At 47.9% G+C, this 20,108-nt stretch overlaps 1 protein-coding gene across 7 annotated transcripts in view; it reads left to right on the top strand.

The window, feature by feature from the left end:
* Window positions 1-20,108, top strand: part of PHKB (phosphorylase kinase regulatory subunit beta) — a 2,092,963-nt gene that overhangs the window by 554,423 nt on the left and 1,518,432 nt on the right. For all 7 annotated transcript variants that reach the window (XM_069607056.1, XM_069607058.1, XM_069607055.1 and 4 more), the window contains one exon: window positions 17,243-17,342. In XM_069607056.1, the coding sequence (XP_069463157.1) occupies window positions 17,243-17,342 (100 nt within the window). The remainder of the gene's footprint in view (window positions 1-17,242; window positions 17,343-20,108) is intronic.

Below are 20,108 nucleotides of genomic sequence, written 5' to 3'. Positions count from 1 at the left end.
AATCGGAATGACACAAGGCTTAGCAAGATCGTTTGTCCCGTCCACCCTCTTTCTTCCCTCACTTGTCTTGTCACGCCTAGAAACACTTGTGTACAGGCACATTATAAATGACGTATCATATCATATCATATGCTTCTCATTGGGACCTCTGCTCCCGCTTTTCCTTTCTCACTCTGGCCGCCCCCTTTGGGCCCTCTACCATCACCTTCCTGTGAGGCAAAAAGCCTTGGTGTCATCTTCGACTCCACTCTCTCCTCGACCCCCACGGACCTTGCCAAAGAGGCCCGCTTCAAGCTGCACCCCAGAGAGGTTTTCTCACTTTCCCCCAGAAGTTTACTGTCTCCAGAGCACTGGTTCTCTCCAGGCTGGACTACTGCAACATCCTCTTTCTCAATCTGCTTATCTCTACACTCCCCCCCCTGCAACTAATCCAGAACAGGACTGAAAGACGTATCCTTGACCACAGGCCTAGGAACTCTATTCCGCCAACACTGAAATCTCTCCACTGGCTCCTGGTGGCTGCAGGATCAAGTTAAAGACCCTGTGCATCGTCCACTGGGGCCAGGGCCCACATTGCATCAAACTCACTCTTCCGAAATACCTTCCCTCTAGAGCCCTTAGTTTAGCTACCTCCAACTCTGAGGGTCTCAAGGCAGAGAGTGGAGGTTGGGGAGGTGGGGGGGTAGATCTCTCTCCTCTGCAGGTGCCTCCCTCTGGAATGGCATCTCAGACATGAGCCGGACCACTTGAAGTTCCGGAAGCAGCTCAAAACCCTCATTTCTTCCTCTGCCTTCTCTCTCTCACTTCCTTACTAACTTACCTGTCTGCTGCGTTGACTGGTTTGGTTGGTACCCTCGGTGTCTCACTGGTTTCCAGGCTTCTCCATGACCAGTCTTCCTTGCACTGATTTCTGTCCTACACCACACTTTTGTGCTCTAACTGTAACCCCTACAGCAGCATTGTTTCCTTGCACTTAATCGGAGCCGCGCACCCTGGCTGCACGTACTCAGAGCCAAGCTGCCCTGATTGCACTTCCCCCTCTCACTTCCCCCCTACACTTCTTGTTGTCGCACTTCCATGATCCAAATGACACAAGAACTAGTAGGGTTGTTTGTCTTGTCTTCCCTCTGTCTTCCCTCCCTTGTCTTGTGGCACCTTGAAACACTTGTGTACAGGTGCCTTGTTTGTTTGTTTGTTTTATTATTTATAATACGCAAACATACCCTCAGGTAACAGGGCGCAGTTACATGTATATGCGAAGCTTAGTTACAACAGCGTAATTATATACATACATACAAGTAAAAGTACACTATATATAAAAATAAAGTACAGGAGCAAGCAAACAACTTACTGGCATTGGTGGTATATATAAGTGTAGGTAAGATAAGGTATGCACAAATAAACAGTGGTGTGGAGGGGCGGTGCTCCTCGCAGTAAAACCTGTTTGCTTGTTGTATTTAATGATCATTCGCTTTCAGCCATAGGATAGCGTTAGTCCGGAAGTTTTGGTAGGGAAGGTCCGTTCTCAGAGTGGGAGGTAGGGAGTTCCACAGTTTGGCTGCTTTCACCGGGAAGCTGTTGCCACCTATTATGGAGCGATTGAAGTTAGGAATAGAGAGGCAATCTTTGTAGACTGTTCTGGAGGGTCTCAAGGAAGTCTGTCTGTGGAATCTGTCGACCAGGTAGATGGGCACAGCGTTGTTAAGAGATTTGTGAGTAAGTGACAGAGTTTTTAAGAGAATATTGTCATTGATTGGGAGCACGTTATTCGACGGCTACTCGCAGAGATGTGGTCTCTTCTGGAGATACCTAATGCCGCTCTGAGGGCATTATTTTGAAAGGTTGGGATTTTTCTGGTGATAGCTTTGGTAGACCCTTGATAGAGGGCGTTACAGTAGTCCAGGCGAAACAAGATGAGGGCTCTGGCTAGGGTCGTGCAGCTAATATCGGAGAGAAATGGTTTAGCTGTGCGGATAAGTTTACACGTGTAGGCCGTAGAGGATGCTAAGGAATTAACCTGTTTAGTGAATGAGAGGTTTGAGTCCAGGTAAAAACCCAACGTTTTTAGCTCTTCTCCTACTTTGATACTGTTACCATCGATTATGAATGAGGAATAGACAGGACCTAGTTTCTTTAGGCTAGAGGTGGTGCACAGGATGATGAGTTCAGTTTTGTCATCATTGAGGCATAGTCCGTGTGTGGCCATCCATGCCTGGATGATGTACACTCTATTCTCCAAGGCCAAATCCTTTTCATAATCCCCAGAAAGCTGGAAGAGGATCTGGGTATCATCTGCATAATTAGTATATGTGATACCGAGATGATCCAGATCATCGAAAAGGGACTTGGTAAAAATGTTGTACAATGTGGGCGAGACACATGAGCCCTGTGGCACGCCACAGGGGATAGGTATAGGGTCTGCTGCTGCTGTGGGCGAGAAAACCCTCATGGTTCTGCCGTTTAGGAAGGATCTGATCCAGATAATGGCATCATCGGAGAAATGAGTGGCTGTGTTAAGGTGGGTGCATAGGATAGTATGGTCGACCAGGTCGAATGCAGCCGAGAGGTCTAGGAGGAGGAGTAGGGCGGCTTTACCGTTATCTCTGAGCTCATCGACTTGGGTCTTAAGGTCTATGAGTGCTGTCTCGGTTCCATGTTGGGGGACAGAAGCCTGATTGTCTCGCTCCTAATAGATGGCGTGCTTCCAAGTGCTTCTGGATTTGTATGTAGGAAACCTTATCCAAGATTTCTAGGAGAAAGGGTACGGTCGTGATCGGTCTATAGTTGGTTGGCGTGGATGGTCAAGGGTGGTTTTTTTTAGGAGTGGAAGTACCCAGGATTGTTTAAGATTAGTGGGGATAGTGCCAGTGGAAAAGGACGCATTAATTAGCTTTGTGATGAACGGGGAGAGGTCTCGGGCGGCATCCTTGATGAGCTGTGCGGGGCACAGATCATCCTGACAGTTAGGTTTCAGTGACAAAATGATTCTTTCCACTTCAAGAATGGAGACTTTGGTGAAGTTAAATCGGGTAGATTCATTAGCTGTGGTACTCTCGGTTGGTTTGGATAGGGGGGATCGTTTAAGGAGGCTCTTTTGCAGGAGAGTTTGTTTTGTAGAGAGGAAATGTTATTGGCTAGTGCGTTTTGGATCTCTTAACACCATTTTTTGTCTTTGATGCACGTGTCAAGTGGTGCTGTAGGAGTCTCTATTTCTTTGAGGATAGAGAATAATTCCTTCATGTTGGATTTGGCTTGGGATATGCGCGTGTTGAAAGAGATTCGTTTTTCTAGGCATATCTCTTTTTTTTATAAAGGGCTGAGAGTTAAGTGAGTTTAAGTGTATTGGCTGCTGATGGTAGTTTTTTCCAGGCGGCCTCGCAGTTTCTTTTTTGCTGCCTTAGGTTTTTGAGGAATGGTGTAAACCATTTATTCAGGTGCGTTTTGGGTTTACTTGGTCTGAGTTTGAGGGGGGCAATCAGGTCCAGCGAGGAGGACATGATTTTATTGTATTCTTCGACCAAGGTCTCGGGATCCGAATTGTCAGGGAGCATGTTGAGGGTATGGAGTAAGGTCGGGATAAGTCTCTCCACAGTAATACTCTTTTTATTTCTGGTTAGCGTGGGTGGAGACCTGGTAGCTGGCAGGGGTGGGGGTATATTGGTAGAAAGCATGAATGACACAATGTGGTGGTCAGTCCAAGCTAAAGGTGAGATAGAGAGGATGTTGGCTTGATAATTGTAGTCGGCCACCCAGTCAAGTATTCTACCTTTATCGTGGGTAGGTGCGTTGCTTCTTTGGGTGAAACCTATTTCTGAAAGGGTGTTGAGGGTAGTAATAGCAAGCTGGTCAGATGGGTTGTTAAGGCCAATGTTGAGGTCCCCAAGAATAAGTACTTGTGTGGAACTTTTGAGGTTGCTGGACAAAATGGTGTTAATGTCCTCATCGAATGTTACAGGGGGGAGGTAAATCAAGTGGATATTGAGGGTTTGGGCGTTAGTGAGTGGAACTTTAACAGAGAGTATTTCACAAGAGAGGACATTAATAGGAGTAGCTAATCTCATGGAGAGGCTGCATTTGTAGATGATAGCAATACCACCTCCTCTAGATTTTAGTCTGTCTTGTTTCAATATGGAGTAGCTATCCGGGACTGCTAGCATAAGCTTAGAGCCTGCTGCCCGGTGTAGCCATGTCTCTGTAATGGCGAGGAAGTCAAAGTCTTCTCTGAGGATCAGGTCATCAATTTCTGTAGCGTGTGCTACTAACGATCTGGCGTTGTTAATCTGAGGACTCGTGGTAGTTATGGTAGGGTGGTGGACTTGTATCTTTTTAGGTTTACTATACTTGGCTGGACTATTTAGAGGCCTAAGGTCAGAGTTACGAGCTGTATTTGGGTTTAGATTAGTTTGGCCGGGCCGGGTTGCATAGTCCTTAGTCTTGTTGTAGTGGGAATAGAACTGATGGGAGGCTCATAGATTTTGGCTGATCTAGCTCTGAGTTGTAAGTTCCTAGCTGAGGTTAGGCAAGGATTACCTAGTGGTTGGGTGTCATTCATATCTGAGAGTGATCTAGTAGTTGACGTGTTGTGGAGATTGGGTGAGTGCATGGGGGTGGTGGATGTGGTATCATGCTGTATAGTGTGATACCTATTATAATGAGTGAAAGGTAGGCAGTCTGGCTGGTGGCTAGGGGGAGCATGCTAGTTTGTGATGGCAGAAACTTTCTTGGAGAGCTGGTTAGTTAGCACTATCACTTAAAGATGGGTGAGCAGTCCATACGGGCCTGAGTCGCCCCGGAATAGACTAAAACGAGCAGAACTTGCAGTGTCCTTGAGCGCGCTGGCCTCGAGTAGAGTTTGGTTACCAGATAGAAGGGTGAGACATGCAATCCGTCCAGGGCATATAGCAGTTGCAGGTCAGTTGGGGCAGCAAACTTGGTGGGGCGCTGGCCTCAAACTCAAAATAGTAACATACTAGTTGATGTAAGAGAGCAGTACCGGCATAGACAGATACAGGCCAGTAGGGCGGCTAACATGCACGATCAATCAGTAACTAGGGGAGCAATGCTGCAGGCATGAGCCAACAAAGGTCGGGTTGGGGCATGCAGATCATTCAGGTCCTAGGTCTCATGCTAATGCGGCTTCTAGGCAAGAGGTCGGGCATGCAATCAGTGCAGGGGAGGGGCAATTGCAGGGCAGGTAAGCGAATGGCGGCAGTGGCCTTGAGCTAGCTGTGTAGTGCAAACAAATCAATGCAATATATCAGTAAGGACTCGAGCAGTTGCGGGTCAATAAGGCAAGGCATGCAGTGGCACTAGCTGCCTACTAATTAAGCAGAGCCAGCAATAAACATCAGGGCAATACAGGCACGGGCAGTTGCAAGGCAGTCAAACATGGGGAGGCACTAGCCTCATTCAAGAATACAAAGAAATAGATATGCAATCCAAAAACCACATAGGAGGCGCTGGCCTCGTGCAAAAGCAAATGAGATTGCGCAAGCAAGCATATGAAGGTACTAGCCTCACACTAGCTATGTAGTGCAAACAAATCAATGCAGCCGATCAATATGGACTGAAGCAGTTGCGGGCCACTAAGGGAAGGCACTGGCCGCATACTAAACAGTGCCTGCATTAAGCATCAGGGCAGTCCATGCATAGGCAGCTGCAGGCAATCAAACATAGAAGAGTACTGGCCACATGCAAACAAGGTACACAGTTAATCAGGCAAGGTAGTACAGTCATAGGCGATTGCGCGGCAGACATTAAAGCATACTAACGCCGGCGTTGTGGGGGATACCATTAAAGGCAGTACAGAGTGGCAAGAGGATACACCCGTCACAGATGCAGAAGCGGTTGTGACTATGAACGTGTTCATTGTTAGCCGTGGGCCGCATGTAGTGAGAGGTAGTATTTAGGAGGGCCTGGTCTCATGTACCGTGCTGCGACGGTCTTGCTTGCGGCTGAATAGTACAGGTAAGGCAGCAGTCCCTGGGCTCAAATGTCTGGGCGGATTATACGGGCGCAGGTTTCGATCAGCTGAAAGAGAGGAGGCGGGTGCCGGGAGGGCTGCAGAGGGTGCACAGTGGAATGCGGGATGGGGAGAAGAGGGCAGGAGTAGCGATCCGCGAAGTAACAGGCAGGCAGGCGGGGGAGCAGAGAGTATGTCCTTAGTAATTTTGTACGCCGGTGTTGCCGAGCACACGAGCACGTCCAAGCTCGGTCAGGCTCAGTCAGGAGGAGCCTTTTTCGGTTGCCTTCGTCAGGGGCCGGTTTATGCCTGCCGGTGCTCCCCAATAGGCTAAGAGGCTAGAGGCAGCCAATCACGGGGCAGTCAGGCTTCTGAGGGCTTTGGAAGAGAATAGTTTCAACAGCAACTCGAATTTAGATGTAGTAGACTTCGTTTTTAAACCCAGGATGCTCAATGGGCTAGGAATGGGTACAAAGGCAGCACTGATTCAGGGGCTTAATTGGGAGATGAAAATAGCGATTTTCAATATGATGTAAAGGCAGTGCCTAATACCAATGGTGGAGCATCCAGGCTTACCTTTGGCCAGGCAGTGCTTGGGGCTGCTCCAGCAGCTGGGTGGGGAGAGGGAGCTCCTGCTCCAGCTCCAACCTCTGCAGGCAAGATAATCATCCAGCCTTATATGGGCCATTTCATAAATCATATCAGAAAGTGCCTGGGGAAAAAGCATATATCTTTCACACCTCATTTACTTACTTATTAATGCATTTGTTGCAGCGAGCTGAACCCTTGGGTATCTGGGCACTTGTTACATTGATAGATCAGTAGAAAGAAACGGCAGAAGAAGAGGGGATGGGAGAGATGTTAGAGGGTACATGGAAGGTCAAGCATACTAGTTTCAGTACACTGAGACGAAGTTGGTCGATGATCGAGTCTAGGAGCGTGATGCTTTAAGTGAATAGCCAGGTCTTTAGGTTTTTTTCTGACTGTCCAGTATGAAGGCTCCTTTCTCAAGTCAATGGGGAGGTTGTTCCATAGTTTGGCAACCTCGACAAGAAGCTCGAGCCTACAGCGGATTTGCGTTTGATGCTGAGGACTTTGACTAGGTGGCAGTTCGCAGATCTGAGTGTGCACAAGGGGGTGTATCTTTCTGCATGGTTTGAGAGGTGGACTGGAGCAGTGTTGGAGAGGCATCTGTGCATGATGGATAAGGTTTTCAATGTAATCCTCTCATGGATCGGAAGCCAGTTAGCGTCTCCTCTAGCTTCGGTGATGTGGTTATGCTTGGATAGACCCATGGCAGCAGGTAGGGCATTGTTTTGGATAGTCTGTAATTTGCTCATATTACGCTCAGCAGTTCCTGCAAATAGGGCATTGCAGCAATCCAGCTTGGCTCCTGTGCAAGACAGTTTGGGGTGGAGAGGAAGGGCTTGCTGGCATTGAGCAGTTTGGTAGTGTATGCAGTAGATGAGGCAATGGAGATAAGCTGGTGAAAGTGTTCAAGAGTCGAGTCAAGGTAAACAGCCAGTGTTTTGGATACAGATGATTTGGGGATCAGGTTACCATCAATGTGGAACACCTTGTATGCTGGGCCTATGTTTCAGAGCATGGAGTGGGAACCAACAATGAGGATTTCAGTTTTGTCATTGGTAAGGCATAGCAAGTGGGTTGCCATCCAGGTTTGGACAGTTTCGTAGAGTGTGTTGATTGCTGCAGCATCTTGGTTGTAGGAGCCTGACAGGGGGATAAGGAGTTGGATATCGTCGGCGTAGTTGGTGTTGGATATGCCGATGTGATCGAAGAGCGGTTTTGTATAAATGTTATGCAGTGTGGGGGAAAGGCAGGAGCCTTGGGGGACTCCACATGTTACTGGCATTGGTGAGGTAGCATGGTGATCAATGAAGACTCAGGAGGATCTGTCCGACAGCAAGGATCTGATCCACTCTTTGGCTGATGGTGAAAAGTTTGCTGTTGAGGAGAGGTGGTCTGATGGTTAAGTAGGGCAAGTTTGCCGGCATCCTTAATGACATGAAGTTGATTTTTCACATTGAGCAGGGCAGATTCAGTTCCGTGTCTGTGGCGGAATCCCGACTGGTGGATACCCAGAATGTGATTGTTCTCAAGGTATTGTTGTACCTGGTTGTAGGTGGCTCGGTCAAGGATCCTGAGGATGAGGGCACGATTGTGATGGGACGGTCGTTTGCGGGGATGCTGGGGTCTAGGGCCATTGGACAGAACCCAGACTTCCTTCAGGGTGGTAGGGACAGTTTTTGAGATGAAAAAGAAATTGATGATGGCTGTGATGATTGGGCTGAGCGTCTTGGGGTAGTCTTTGATGAATGGGGCCGGGCAGGCGTCTCCTTTTCATCAGGATGGCTTTAGACTTCTGGTTATGTTGCCAACCTCAAGTTCTCAGACCGTGTGGAAGTCAAAGTGGGGATATGGCAGATTGGAGAGGGCTGGGGTAGTTTGGAGCACATGGCTAGTTGTATGAGGTGGATTTTTGTTCCTTGGTGGTTCTGATTATTCTGGTGAGGGAGTCTTGAATTTTGGAGCACCAGATGTTGTCCATGGTCAGGTCAGGCAGAGGAGCAGTGGGTTACTCGAGCTCTCGCAGGTTCAAGAAGAGCTTGCAAGAGCTGGATTTGGCATTGTTAATTCTCATGTTGTAGCTGTTTGCTTTAGCAGTGAGGATCTCTTTTTTTGTACGCTTTGGCGAGGGGGCTGAATTAAGCTTTGGTTGTGGTGGAAGGGTACTTCCTCCTGGCTGATTCTGCGGCAGGCTTTGTGGCGCAGGTGGCGAGGAGCTCGGGTGAACCAGGAGTTCTTTTTTAGGGTCCGTTTGGCTTTGCGCTGTTTGAGGGGGACAAGTGTATCAACCGCCTGGCCGATGGCATTGATGTAGAGGTTGACGAGGGCTGCAGGGTTGGTCGCTGTGCTGGGTGGTTTCTCAAGAACAGAGAGGAACAAGGCCAGGCTGTCCTTGTTTAGGATTTTTTGTGCAGCAAGCCAAGCCTTTGCGTTTCACAGGGTGGGAGGGGCCGGGACGTTTGCCGATGGGGATGTCGAAGGAAAAGGTGTGATGGTCAGACCATGGGCAGTGTGTCGTAGTGGGGTTGGTGACATTGCAGTTGGGGTCGGCAACCGAATCCAGGGTGCAACCTTAAGAGTGTGTGGCTCAAGGGACCATTGTTTGAAGCCAGTTTGATTGAGCGATGAGGCTAGGATGGAGGCGTGGGAGTCTGTGGGGTCATTGAGGCCTATGTTAAGGTCTCCTAGGATTATGATTCTGGCGTTGGGCTTGATGCTTTGCAGGAGGTCTTCCTCAAAGGAGTTGATGGGGCTGGGGGCTTGGAGGAGGTGGTAAATGAGGTGGAAGGAGATGGTGCTGGTGGGGGAGGGAAAGAATTTGGCGATTGTGGATTTGCAGCTGGGAATTGTGCTGGTGCTAACAATTCTGATGGTAAAAGTGTTTTTGAAGGTAAATGCAACAGTGTGACCTTTGTTGGGAGGTTTTGTCACTTCTTAGGATGGCATAGCCTGAGGGAATGACGATTGAGAGAGTGGGCCGGCAGCTGTGCAGCCTAGTCTCTGTAAGGGCTAGTAGGTCTAGGTAGTTGGATGTCAGGAGGTCATGAATATCGGGGGCATGAGCTGGGACTGATCTGGCATTTATCTGTGAGCATTTGATGGGCTTGTTGGTTGGGTGCACCAAACAGGGCATCATGGCTGTTTTGTGCAGAGGTGTGGGGTGGGTGGAGTTAATCTGAGGAACTTTTTACTGGTGTGGACGGGAGGCAGGCGGTGGGAGCAACGCGGGGTTCCCAAGATCTTGTAGTGCGATGCTGGAGACAAGAGTTTTGTATTGATGCGAGGGGGGCAGGCTAATGGGGGTGGCTTGATTTGGAGCCATGGGAAGTTGGCGAGCGGTGAGATTGCATGGTGGGAGGGTGGTAGAGGAGAATGTGCTGTTGCACTTACCTGGGGGCCTAGAGTATCAAGCGTCCATGGAAGCAGCATCAGGGTGGGATCGAGTGGTAGAGAGCATAGATTTCTCCTTGTGAAGCGCTTTTGTGCAGTGCGTAACACATGCGGCGCACAACACTGCACCCCTGGCCTGCGCTGGCTTTGCCACAGAGGGTTCAGTAGTTCGATTTTAAAGGCAGGACAGCGTTAAGCATAGGATGCGTGGCCTCTACCTACACTCCACGCTTACAACTCACTCTCCCTCTTGTCGGAAACAAATAATCTGGGGGACCTTTATGTGTGAGAGATCATGGGTACAGGGTACGTCACACTAGGTATAGCATTACAGTGACGCCCTATTGACGTCCTTTTTCGAACTTTGAAAACTTCATGTGCAATACTATGCAACTTCCACTAGATATCACCCATTAAATTAAGATGATGACAAATCAATATGACAAAATGTCACTTAATGCCTACATCAGTGCATATATGGATGTGTATCCTACAGGCATTTTCTTGTTAATATTGCCATTATATTGGAGGCAGTGTCCTTTTCTATCAATTGCAATTTTAGGATGAGGTTAACTGACAATGGGCCTCATCACGAGTTTGGCGGTAACCCTTAAATGCGGCAGTAACACTATTACTGCCGCATTTAAGCATCCGCCAAATCACAGGCTTGGCGGATTTATCCCCAGCTCTGAGCAAATCTGCTGCGATTTTGCCAATTTTCGGCGCTATTACCGCCGAACATTCCCGATTGGGCCCAATGGGGAATGGGAAATTCCAGAATTGGCCCAATGGGGAGTGGGGACTTATCATTCCGCCAAACCTGTGACAGGAATGCTTCAGTTTGATTTAAAATTAGATTATAAATCTTGATTGGAGATGAAGTGCTACAAAATCTAATCTTGACTGTTCTGTAAATTCAATTTGCTTCCAATCTGTACAGAGCCATTGTGCCAGGTATAGAGGCAAAAATGAAAAGAATCCTTGACCGATTTAAAATTGTACAGTCTGAGTCTTTAAAGATGCTTTCCGGAACTAATGTGAGAGAAAATAAGTCGTTTTTGGGGATCGTTCAGCAGTTTGTTGTCTGATTGGTGCATGGTTAAAAGTCCCCTTTAGTCGTGTGAAATCTGTAGTAAATTGTTTGTGCAACTGGGGATGTTGAGTAAACCACGATCTAAGGAAACCTTACTTCAAAGTAGACAATTTGTCAGGGTTTGACTTATCCGGCATATGAGTTAGAACGTCATCATTTGTGTTTTCAATCTCTTCTATTGAGTGCGTTATTAAATCTAAAGGATCCCGTTGTAAAGGTATGTTTAACATGCGCTCGTCTAAGGCTGGTACAGTTTCAGCCACACATACCGGTTGTAAGAACGGCTGTGAATGATTTAGTAAATTTTATGAATTTGACAATTTTGTATTAATGTGTAAGGCTTTGTAAACCATATACAAATAAATAAAATAAATTTAAACATGGCTAGGCAGGTATTTACGGGTGGTACATCACTTTTCAAAAAATCTAAACAGAATTGTCCTGATAAGTGTATCAGAGTTTGTGTGTCTGTCACAACCACTGCCTTTCCAAAGAATACATTGTTATAATCGCTTTGGGAGCGTTCTCCTTTTTTGCAAGTCCTCTCTTCTTTTTCATTACTGTAATCCTTCTCCCACTCAGTTCCTGAACTTCCTCCCTTCCTTTGTATTCTTGAGCTTCACCATCTCACTGCTCATGATGCTCATGATGCATGTGCAATTATTTGGACACTCTGCCCCCAGTCTTGCACACACCCCCCCTTCCACTGCATCTTCTTCTCCTTTTCCTCTCATGCACTTTTTTCTACCACCCACTACACTTCTGAGCTCGCAACATTTTCTCCCTACCTTTTCATTCATTTTGTAACAGCAAATGTATCTTTCTGCAACTGAATTCCTCAGCTTCTTGCTCCTCTTTCTCCCTCACCATTGTGGAACTTGTTTTTTCTTTCTCCTCCTTTGTCCCTCCAGTCCCGAGCTTCCCCCCCTTTTTCTCTGCCACATGGGCCCTTGATTCTGTTTCATCCTTTCTGTGCCCCCTTTTTCTTTTTCACCCACCTTTTATTACTACCATTCTATCCCTTCCAGAGCTCTCTCCTTCTTTCTCTTTGTTCCCTCTCTGACACTTTGGTCCTCCCTTTCTTTGAAGGCTTTCACGGGAGCAGCACGCCGTGCCATTGTCGTTTGTCCGAACATTACTAGGACATCAACAATTCTGACCTCCAATACAGTTGCTAAATACAGTGGAGATAATGCCAGCTGTGCCCAGATGGAAAGCACTGCATGCCGACTTTATACATTAATGTTTGACCTGGACAAACTGTGCTGCATTTACTGAACACAGTCGCAATGGTATGCATTATTTTGTGCACTCCTTGTTGTACATCCATTACTGGAGATTGCAGTGCACTTTGAGATCATGAGCTGAGCTACTAAGTGCCTGACCTTTGATTCAGTATAAAATGGATTGTTGGATGCACGTAGTATTCACTAATAACTCTTTACAACAAACCCTCCCCTGGAAGCTTTTTGGACGGGCTTGCTCAGCTGGATGTAACATAGTCTAGACTTGATCGCATTTTCCAGGACTTCTTTTGAAATCCTCAGCTTAGCTAGATCAATGAAAAACATAATGATCACCCCCATCAATCCACCTTTGTGTGTTCAAACAAGGTGCAAGGGTGCAGAAGTAATGTTCTGACACAATTGTGGCATGTTTTTGCGTATACACTTTTATTAAATAAGAAAGGGTTGGAAAAATGCCTCTGTATCCCTAAAGCTAAGAGCTGACAGCCTCTGCCCCGACACAACACATCAAGGTAGAGAACTTCAGATCACCGTAAAATCTTTCAAAGCCTGATGCAACAAAGTAAAATTTAAAAAGGTCTTTCCAATCCTCCCATGGAATGTTTGGTTCTCCAGGATTTGCCAAATATTTGGGAGGAGGGTCCAGATTCTGCATACTTGCAAAAATAAAAACAAAATGGCATGTGGCAAATGGGTATTCTTAGAGTTAACGCTTGCAGTGAGAACAGTCACTTATGAAGACAGGAGCAACCTCCCACCGCCTCCCTTCTATCAATCCCTGAAGTGCAATACAGTACAATGAGACTGCCGATAACTTTTGGTCATGTGGGTGCAGGAGTGACCTCCCACTGCCCCCCACGAAACTGCCGTACCTAAGCTCAAAGGCAGGATGTTCCTTCAATGAGGAGCAATTCAACCTCTGGCCATCAGGTGTCTCCACTGCTCCATGAGTATGCCGCTTAGAGCACCTCCTCCAACGTTGAAACGTTAGTCAACAAAGTTGGAAGTATCCACCTTCTCACATAGCAGACATCAGTAATATACTTCCTGCAGGGAAGCTAGGTCTCCTATGGTGCTATGGTGAAGTTACTACACCACACAATCGACTATCAGACCAGTGCCACTATAAAATTCATGGTAAGATGCCAGCAGCGCGAATATGATATAGCGGGATGTTTTATTACACACCGTTATCCCAGGCCCCGAAGTGAGCTCAGAGGGAGAAGCCGAGCTACGGAGCCCATACCAAGGTCCCGAACAGGGAAGGTGATGTCACTTGAATGGCCCTTGCGGCCTGATCCACTCACTACTAGTGTCCCGACCAGACAGATATAAGACACAGTGAAGTGAATCTCTGCTATCCTCCTCAGCCCTCAGCAGTGTAGTTGAGTGGCCCCCCGCTGTTATACACCAAGGACACCTCAGTGTTGGGGTCTCCCTTTACTCCATCCTTGTCGCCACTGGAATGGTGTGAGAAGTGATATTCACAAATTATACTTGTGAATGACAGGGTTCACAAAGGATAAGAAAGTAAACAGAACTTTATTTAAGGCCAAAAAGACGCCGAGACACACATCTGTCTGCTGGAAGAAAAGTAACGGAATAAACCGTCAACCGCACCGTCAACCACATTGCGCGCCTGAAGCCATTCCAAATTAGAATGCTGGATGCTGTTGCGCGTACAATGCAACATCATAGGGAATGGATATCGCAGGCAATAGACATTACACTTTCCCTACCTCAAAGAAAACTAGTGAAATTGTCAGGACGTCCAGAAATAGTCTGTCACTGTCATGTACAAAGACCTGCTTCTGTCTCTAACACTAATAATCTGAAGTAACTGTGTAAGGATAATCTCTTATTAAAATAACGAGTGTTCTGTGTGATTTCAATCAACAGTAAAGTTCCCAGTCTCTCTGGTAATAAAACGTGATGAAATAAACAAATGTTCATGAATGCAAGATTCCCATGCTAGGGTTGTTGGATTCCTTTCCCCGAGAGTTCTTCTCATTTTCCTTCCTTTTGGGCTCTTGAGCCCCTTTATCCTCTTAGGCAAATATCAGTGGACAATTCAAAGGGCTATGTTGTTTAGCTTCAAAATTCTTTGTCTTGTCAACTTGATGCAATTGGTTATAAAATGTTAACTTTTTAGAGTTGGGCTCGAGACAGCTTGAAGAAGCAGGTAAGTGATTCAAAGTTCTTAGAGTGCTAAATGCAGCACTGCAGGTCCTGTTGTGTCATTAGAGCATGCTCGAACATGTCTTGTGGCAGTAAAAAGGGGTTCGAGTTACTGGGAGGCCCAGTCCAGGGTCACTAGGGACAATGTGAGCCCTTTATTCCACACCTTTTCTCCAAGAGGTTTGTTTGGCACCTGAAGGGGTACTTTACCTCCTGTGAGCAGGATCCTGCTTCCAGTGCACAGGCAGCAGAGAGTCATTGGTACTCATCAGTTTTTTCACAAATGTGCAATTGAGGTGAGTATTGTGAAGAACATTCTTCTTCCTTGGAGCCTTCTGTCTTCAGCTCTGTGGCAGGCGCCTTTGTAATAGACTAGACGGCATCCTCAACAGATTTCAAGGTGAGTCCTTTCATGAATTCCATAAGGAGAGGTTTCCAACCACTTAAGGTAAAATATTAGTGGATTGATCCAAAACAAGCCTCTTCCCAAGGGCCATTCAAAGTGGCTGTAGCTAGTGTTTCTTGCCTTCGGATGTCATGTCCAGAGTGCCTTGCCTTCAGGAAGTGGGGAGGGGCCAGGAAGTTTAAGGAGCCCTGACAGAATCCAAAATGGTGGAACCCCTCTCTTGGCTAAATCTCTTCACTGGGCTTCTCTAATTCCACCTGCTTTCTCTGTCTTCCTACTTCAAAAGGACTCCATTAATCAGTACCATGGTGCTATTGTCATGTTAGTGAAGCCCAGATTCCCAAAAGACATCCTGGGGGTTGGGGGCTGTGTGTTTGGAGGGGGTAGTTTGCTGTCTCCTGGAAGAAGGCGTCAACCCGCCTCAGGGGAAATATACATAAGCTTCCTGGGCAGCGTCGCACATGATGGTTGCGGGTAAACCCAGGCCAGATGGTTAATACACACACAGCGTTGTCATGAAGTCACCTCACCAGCAATGAAATTGAGATGCTTGTGGCTTTAATATTATGTAATCTCAGTAGTCAATATTTCATAACTAGACATTTCTTATATTTAGATATTGGCATACCAAAAGGCTGCTTGGGTACACGATTATAAGAATTTGAATAGGAGTTGTAGACGGTTAAAAAGCCAAATTTGCTTATTGGAACTTTAAAAAGCCAACTTTGCCTTTTGGAACCTTGTGTTCCAGCAGCTGTTCAGGAATGCACATGTGACCATTGAGCATGAACTGCTGTCACTGCATACAAGTGGCTGGGGATGCCAGTAGAAAGCCACAGCCAGAAACATGGCACACTATGCTTTTTGCATGGAACATTTATCAAAGTGAGTCGTCTGATTAGCAGAGCTCGCTTTCAGAGACAGAATTATCAACATCCTTTTATTGATAATAATAAAAATAAAAGCGAAGGCTTTCACACCGTCGCAATTGGCATTCTGTCAGGCTGGCAGAGGAGAAGGCATTGCCTCTCAGCCACAGCGTGGATCTAAGCTACTGTAATCGCAGTAACAACTCAATGGGTGAACGTGTCTTGCAAGTGCGCATTTGGGAAAGAAATACTTGGTGTAATTTGACACAAATTAATTTCTAAATAAAAATACGGAAAACATGAATAATGGTTTACACTCTTCATTGGACCGAGGGTCGGAGGTCATGGTGCAGACCACGTTCATCTAAGTGAAGGAATCCACTGTTCTGCCTTTCGATTTTTTCCCTTAGGTGCGGGTTCAGCTTGTGATATAAATGGCACCCGTACGATGAATAATTCACTCCTTCCTGGCATTCATTATAATGCATTGAGATGATAATCACTCTTTTTCCAGCTCAAATGTACTAGATGTGCAGTTTTTGCAGTGAGAAACATACTAATTAGAATTTATTAAAAGGTATTCTTTTTTTCATTCACGCGTTTGTTAGATCTATTTTTAGATGGGAGGAAAAAGTGCGAGTTTAGGGTAAATTGCATCTTTTTATGAAATCCCAGTGAGAATCTTAATTTAGACTGATCTCCATTTGCAATCCACTGTGGTATTTCAAACAGTTTATTTTAAAGGATTTCTTACATATTACATATTCAGTGCCTTTCTAAGCCTCAGTTGTAGGTGAAAATTGTTTGTGATTTTTTTTTTCTCACCAACACTGGTGTATCAGTTAGGCCGATTTTTAGTGATAGTGAATAAGTGTTTACACATAGCGAACTTTTCCTTCTAGAGGAGTTTTTTGCAACCCCACATCTTGCTTTACCTTTGTCACATTGTTTTTAAAGATCACGGGGACGAACTAAGTTTGCACATTTTGAAGCCTCCAAGGAGCGCAGCCTCCCGCCACCTGACCATATCGGACGCTTAGTAAGAGCTCCCCCCAGCCTGCATGCAGCCACCCCAGCTTCTGTACGTTTTTGTGTGAGGAACCGGGCACGTTGAGCTGGCTGGGGGACAGCACTAGAGGATCTCTGGGATCGAACACAAGCCAAATGCACAGACATGGCTGTTGTGCACTGTCTTCACTGATTTTACAGATTTGTGTTTGTCCCCAGAAATGTGAAAAGAGAGTTCAGGTAGCAAGGCCTGAGAGGCACAGGGGGAGGGATACAAATGTGTTTTACCTAGTACACAGTAAGTCAACTGGATGCAGAGAATGTGTGAATTGAATCTGGCATGTGCTGGTTTGCTGCCACATTAATGTACATGATAGATTGGTTACAAAAATAATCAATAGTGTTAAAAAAAACCAATGGCGCTCCCTTTTAATATTAATTCCACTAATGTGTCCGTAAATGCATGCTTACCTTGCCTGACTGGTTATCTCTCTTCCACAGGCGCATCGATGACGACAAGGGAAGGACTCATGAATTGGAGCACTCGGCTATAAAATGCCTGCGCGGAATCCTGTACTGCTACATGAGGCAGGCTGATAAGGTAAAACACGTCCACCTGGGCCCTGCATAACACTTAATTCCTTGGGAGGAATCTGCCCAGATGTCTTTCCAGCAGTGATAACGCGAAAAGGTTGTTGATCCATGTTTCATGGCCTTCATGTCTGAGCTTAGTGTGTGAGATACCACCTTGGGGAGAGAGAGATACCGGTGAGCTCGAAACTGTTTTAGCTGCCATTATGTACTAGTTTAAGTTACCAGCGAGGCACACGTTTTCTTTTCATTATTTTGTCCTAAGGTGCATGTGATTTCTCTTCACTTTATTTTAAAAAGGCTTTGGAAACGTTACTGACATTCCTCAAGTTTTACACTTTAAGCAGCACCAGTGTTTTGAGGGCATTGTTGACCATCAAGTACTTTGTTATAAATAAGGTTGATAATATTACTTCAGTATCGTTAATCCGGGATATCTTCATCTTGATGTCAAACTTGAAACCAATATTTCTCCAGCATGGGGTCTGGCATGGATTCACATGCTCATGAATATTCCCCGTCGTCAGGCTGGGAATCCTCGGTAAAGAAAAAACCAGTATCAGTTTCGTTTCTGATCTGTCTTTCGTAGCAATAACCAATCACTGGTCTCTGCGTCATACTGACCACAGCCAATGACTGCCCTCTGCCTAAGCACCGCCTCTGGCAGCCATCTTCAGATTTTTACCGCACGTTCATGTGTTGGGATCCTCGTGCTATTGCTCTCGAGCGTTAGTGCTATTTTTTCGCGCTTTTTTCACAAAAACTTCGATTCTTCGGTCAAAGAGCCTCAAGCTCCACCGATACTACATCCGATCTACGGGGACCCGTGTCGGATTCATCTGTGCCCCTCAAGGGTGAAGATTTCGTCGAGCTACGCTTCGGAGGACTCCAGAAGCTTCTCAGGCCCGGTCTCGGAGATGGCCCAGGAGAAGGGAAGCTCGACGCCCGGAAAGCTGTTCAGGGTCTGCCCTGGATGCCAGCTGCAGAACGTCTTTAAGGAGGACGAACACTCTTTCTGCCTTTACTGCCTTCATGAGGACAAAACGCACGTGGAGAAGGACTGTGCGTTTTGCGGCGACATGTCGGAACGGACCATGAAGGACCGTCATCAACGTCTCGCCAACTGGCTGCAGGGTAAGAGCCCGTCTGGCGAGAAGAAGAAGAAATCCGAGCGGTCTTCTAAGACCTTTGAGGGCGCCCCGGCGACGGGGGCCCAACATAAGGCCAAGCACCGCGAGTCCGCTGGCACCGGGAGCGCCGAACGGTCGGGCTCTACGGGCGCCAGGCAGGGCGCACCCTCCCCGGCACCATCAACCACGAGCCAACGCTCTGGGTCGGGTAAGAGGAAGGCCGAGCACCCGGCGAAGCTCCTGGAGAGGCCCCGGTCGAGCTCGAAGGCAGAGGAGGAGCGTGGCAGTGCCCCCTCCCTCAAGGACAAGGCGGTGAGCGCACCTAGGGTGGTGAAGGCCTTGATCCATCCGACCAAGCCCTCTATCGAAACGGTCGCGGCGGCCCTGGCCCAGCCTGTGGAGGCTACTCCAGTGGTGGCGACCTCAGGGCCCAGAATCTCCCTGCCTCCTCGGAGGGAGTCTTCTTTTATGCCCATCGATAGGACCCCCGTGAAAACCTCCGTGGAGAAGAAGGGGGGGCAGGGCGTCGTCGTAGATTCGGCCTCAACCTCAGAAGAAGAGCTGGTCGAGGTCTTAAGCCACGGCCTAGGCGTGGAACAAGACCAGCCCGTCGGAATGGGTGCCGACGCAGGCGACGACGACGACATCGTCGAGGATGCCGACGGGGCCCCTGCTCGCCCGTCGGATTCCCCTCTGCCAGCGCCGCGAGACAACTCGGCGGCCATTTTGTTGGCCATACAGTCCTTATGCACTGAGATAAGGACGAGGCTACCGTTACCGACGGAGGAACCTCTCCCGTCGGGGGATCCAGAACCGGGACCTTCTGGTGTTCCCCCTGCCAAGAAAAGAAGGATCCATCCTCCACCTCCTTTTCAACTGTCGCGCCCCGTCCAGCCCTCCTCCCCGTCCACCCGAGGGGATGATACGGGGACTGACACGGCAGCGACGGGTACGGACGACGAGGCATACGACGAGGATTTTCCGTCGTCGCCCCCCACCAGGGCTTCTCCGCCCGACGAGATCGGATCCTTCCATTCCATGATCTCCAGGGCTTCCGAGCTTTTTCAACTCTGCCCCGAGGAGAAGAAAAAGGAAGGCTTCCTTTATCAGCGGCGCGAGGCCAAGAGGAAGACGGTCCTCGCAGTGCCTCTGTTGGACGACATTTGGGATGAGGGTCTTTCCCTCCTCAAGAACCCTTCCACGACGCCAGCTAGAAGAGACCGGTACGAGAAGAAGTACCGGGTCCCGGACACGGCCCCCCTATGCCTCCGGGCGCAGCCTACCCCGGACTCCGTCGTCTCCGCGGCGGCCAGGAAGAAAGCGGGGGGGGGGTGCGGCCTCCACATCGACTTCCCCGCCGGACGGCGAGGGAAAGAAATTGGATGCTATGGGACGTAGAGTCATCTCGTCGGCAGCGACGACGATTAAAGCGGCCAACGCCTTGGCTATCGTGGCCCGCTACGACAGGGAGCTCTGGTACAAGATGGCTCCCCTGCTGGATTTTCTGCCGGACGACAAGAGGGCTGAGGCCCTTGAGATCCTCCAGGAAGGTGAAGTGGCTTCGGACCACGCCATCACCGTGGCGACGGACATCGCCGACGCGGGGTTCCGCCAGCTAGGCAACGGCGTTTGCCTTCGACGTCGTG

Source organism: Ambystoma mexicanum, chromosome 1p, assembly GCF_040938575.1.
Source record: "Ambystoma mexicanum isolate Mex_15411 chromosome 1p, UKY_AmexF1_1, whole genome shotgun sequence".
Classification (NCBI taxonomy): Eukaryota; Metazoa; Chordata; class Amphibia; order Caudata; family Ambystomatidae; genus Ambystoma; species Ambystoma mexicanum.
The sequence above is the reverse complement of the archived record's forward strand: the minus strand, read 5'-3'. Positions and strand labels throughout refer to the sequence as shown.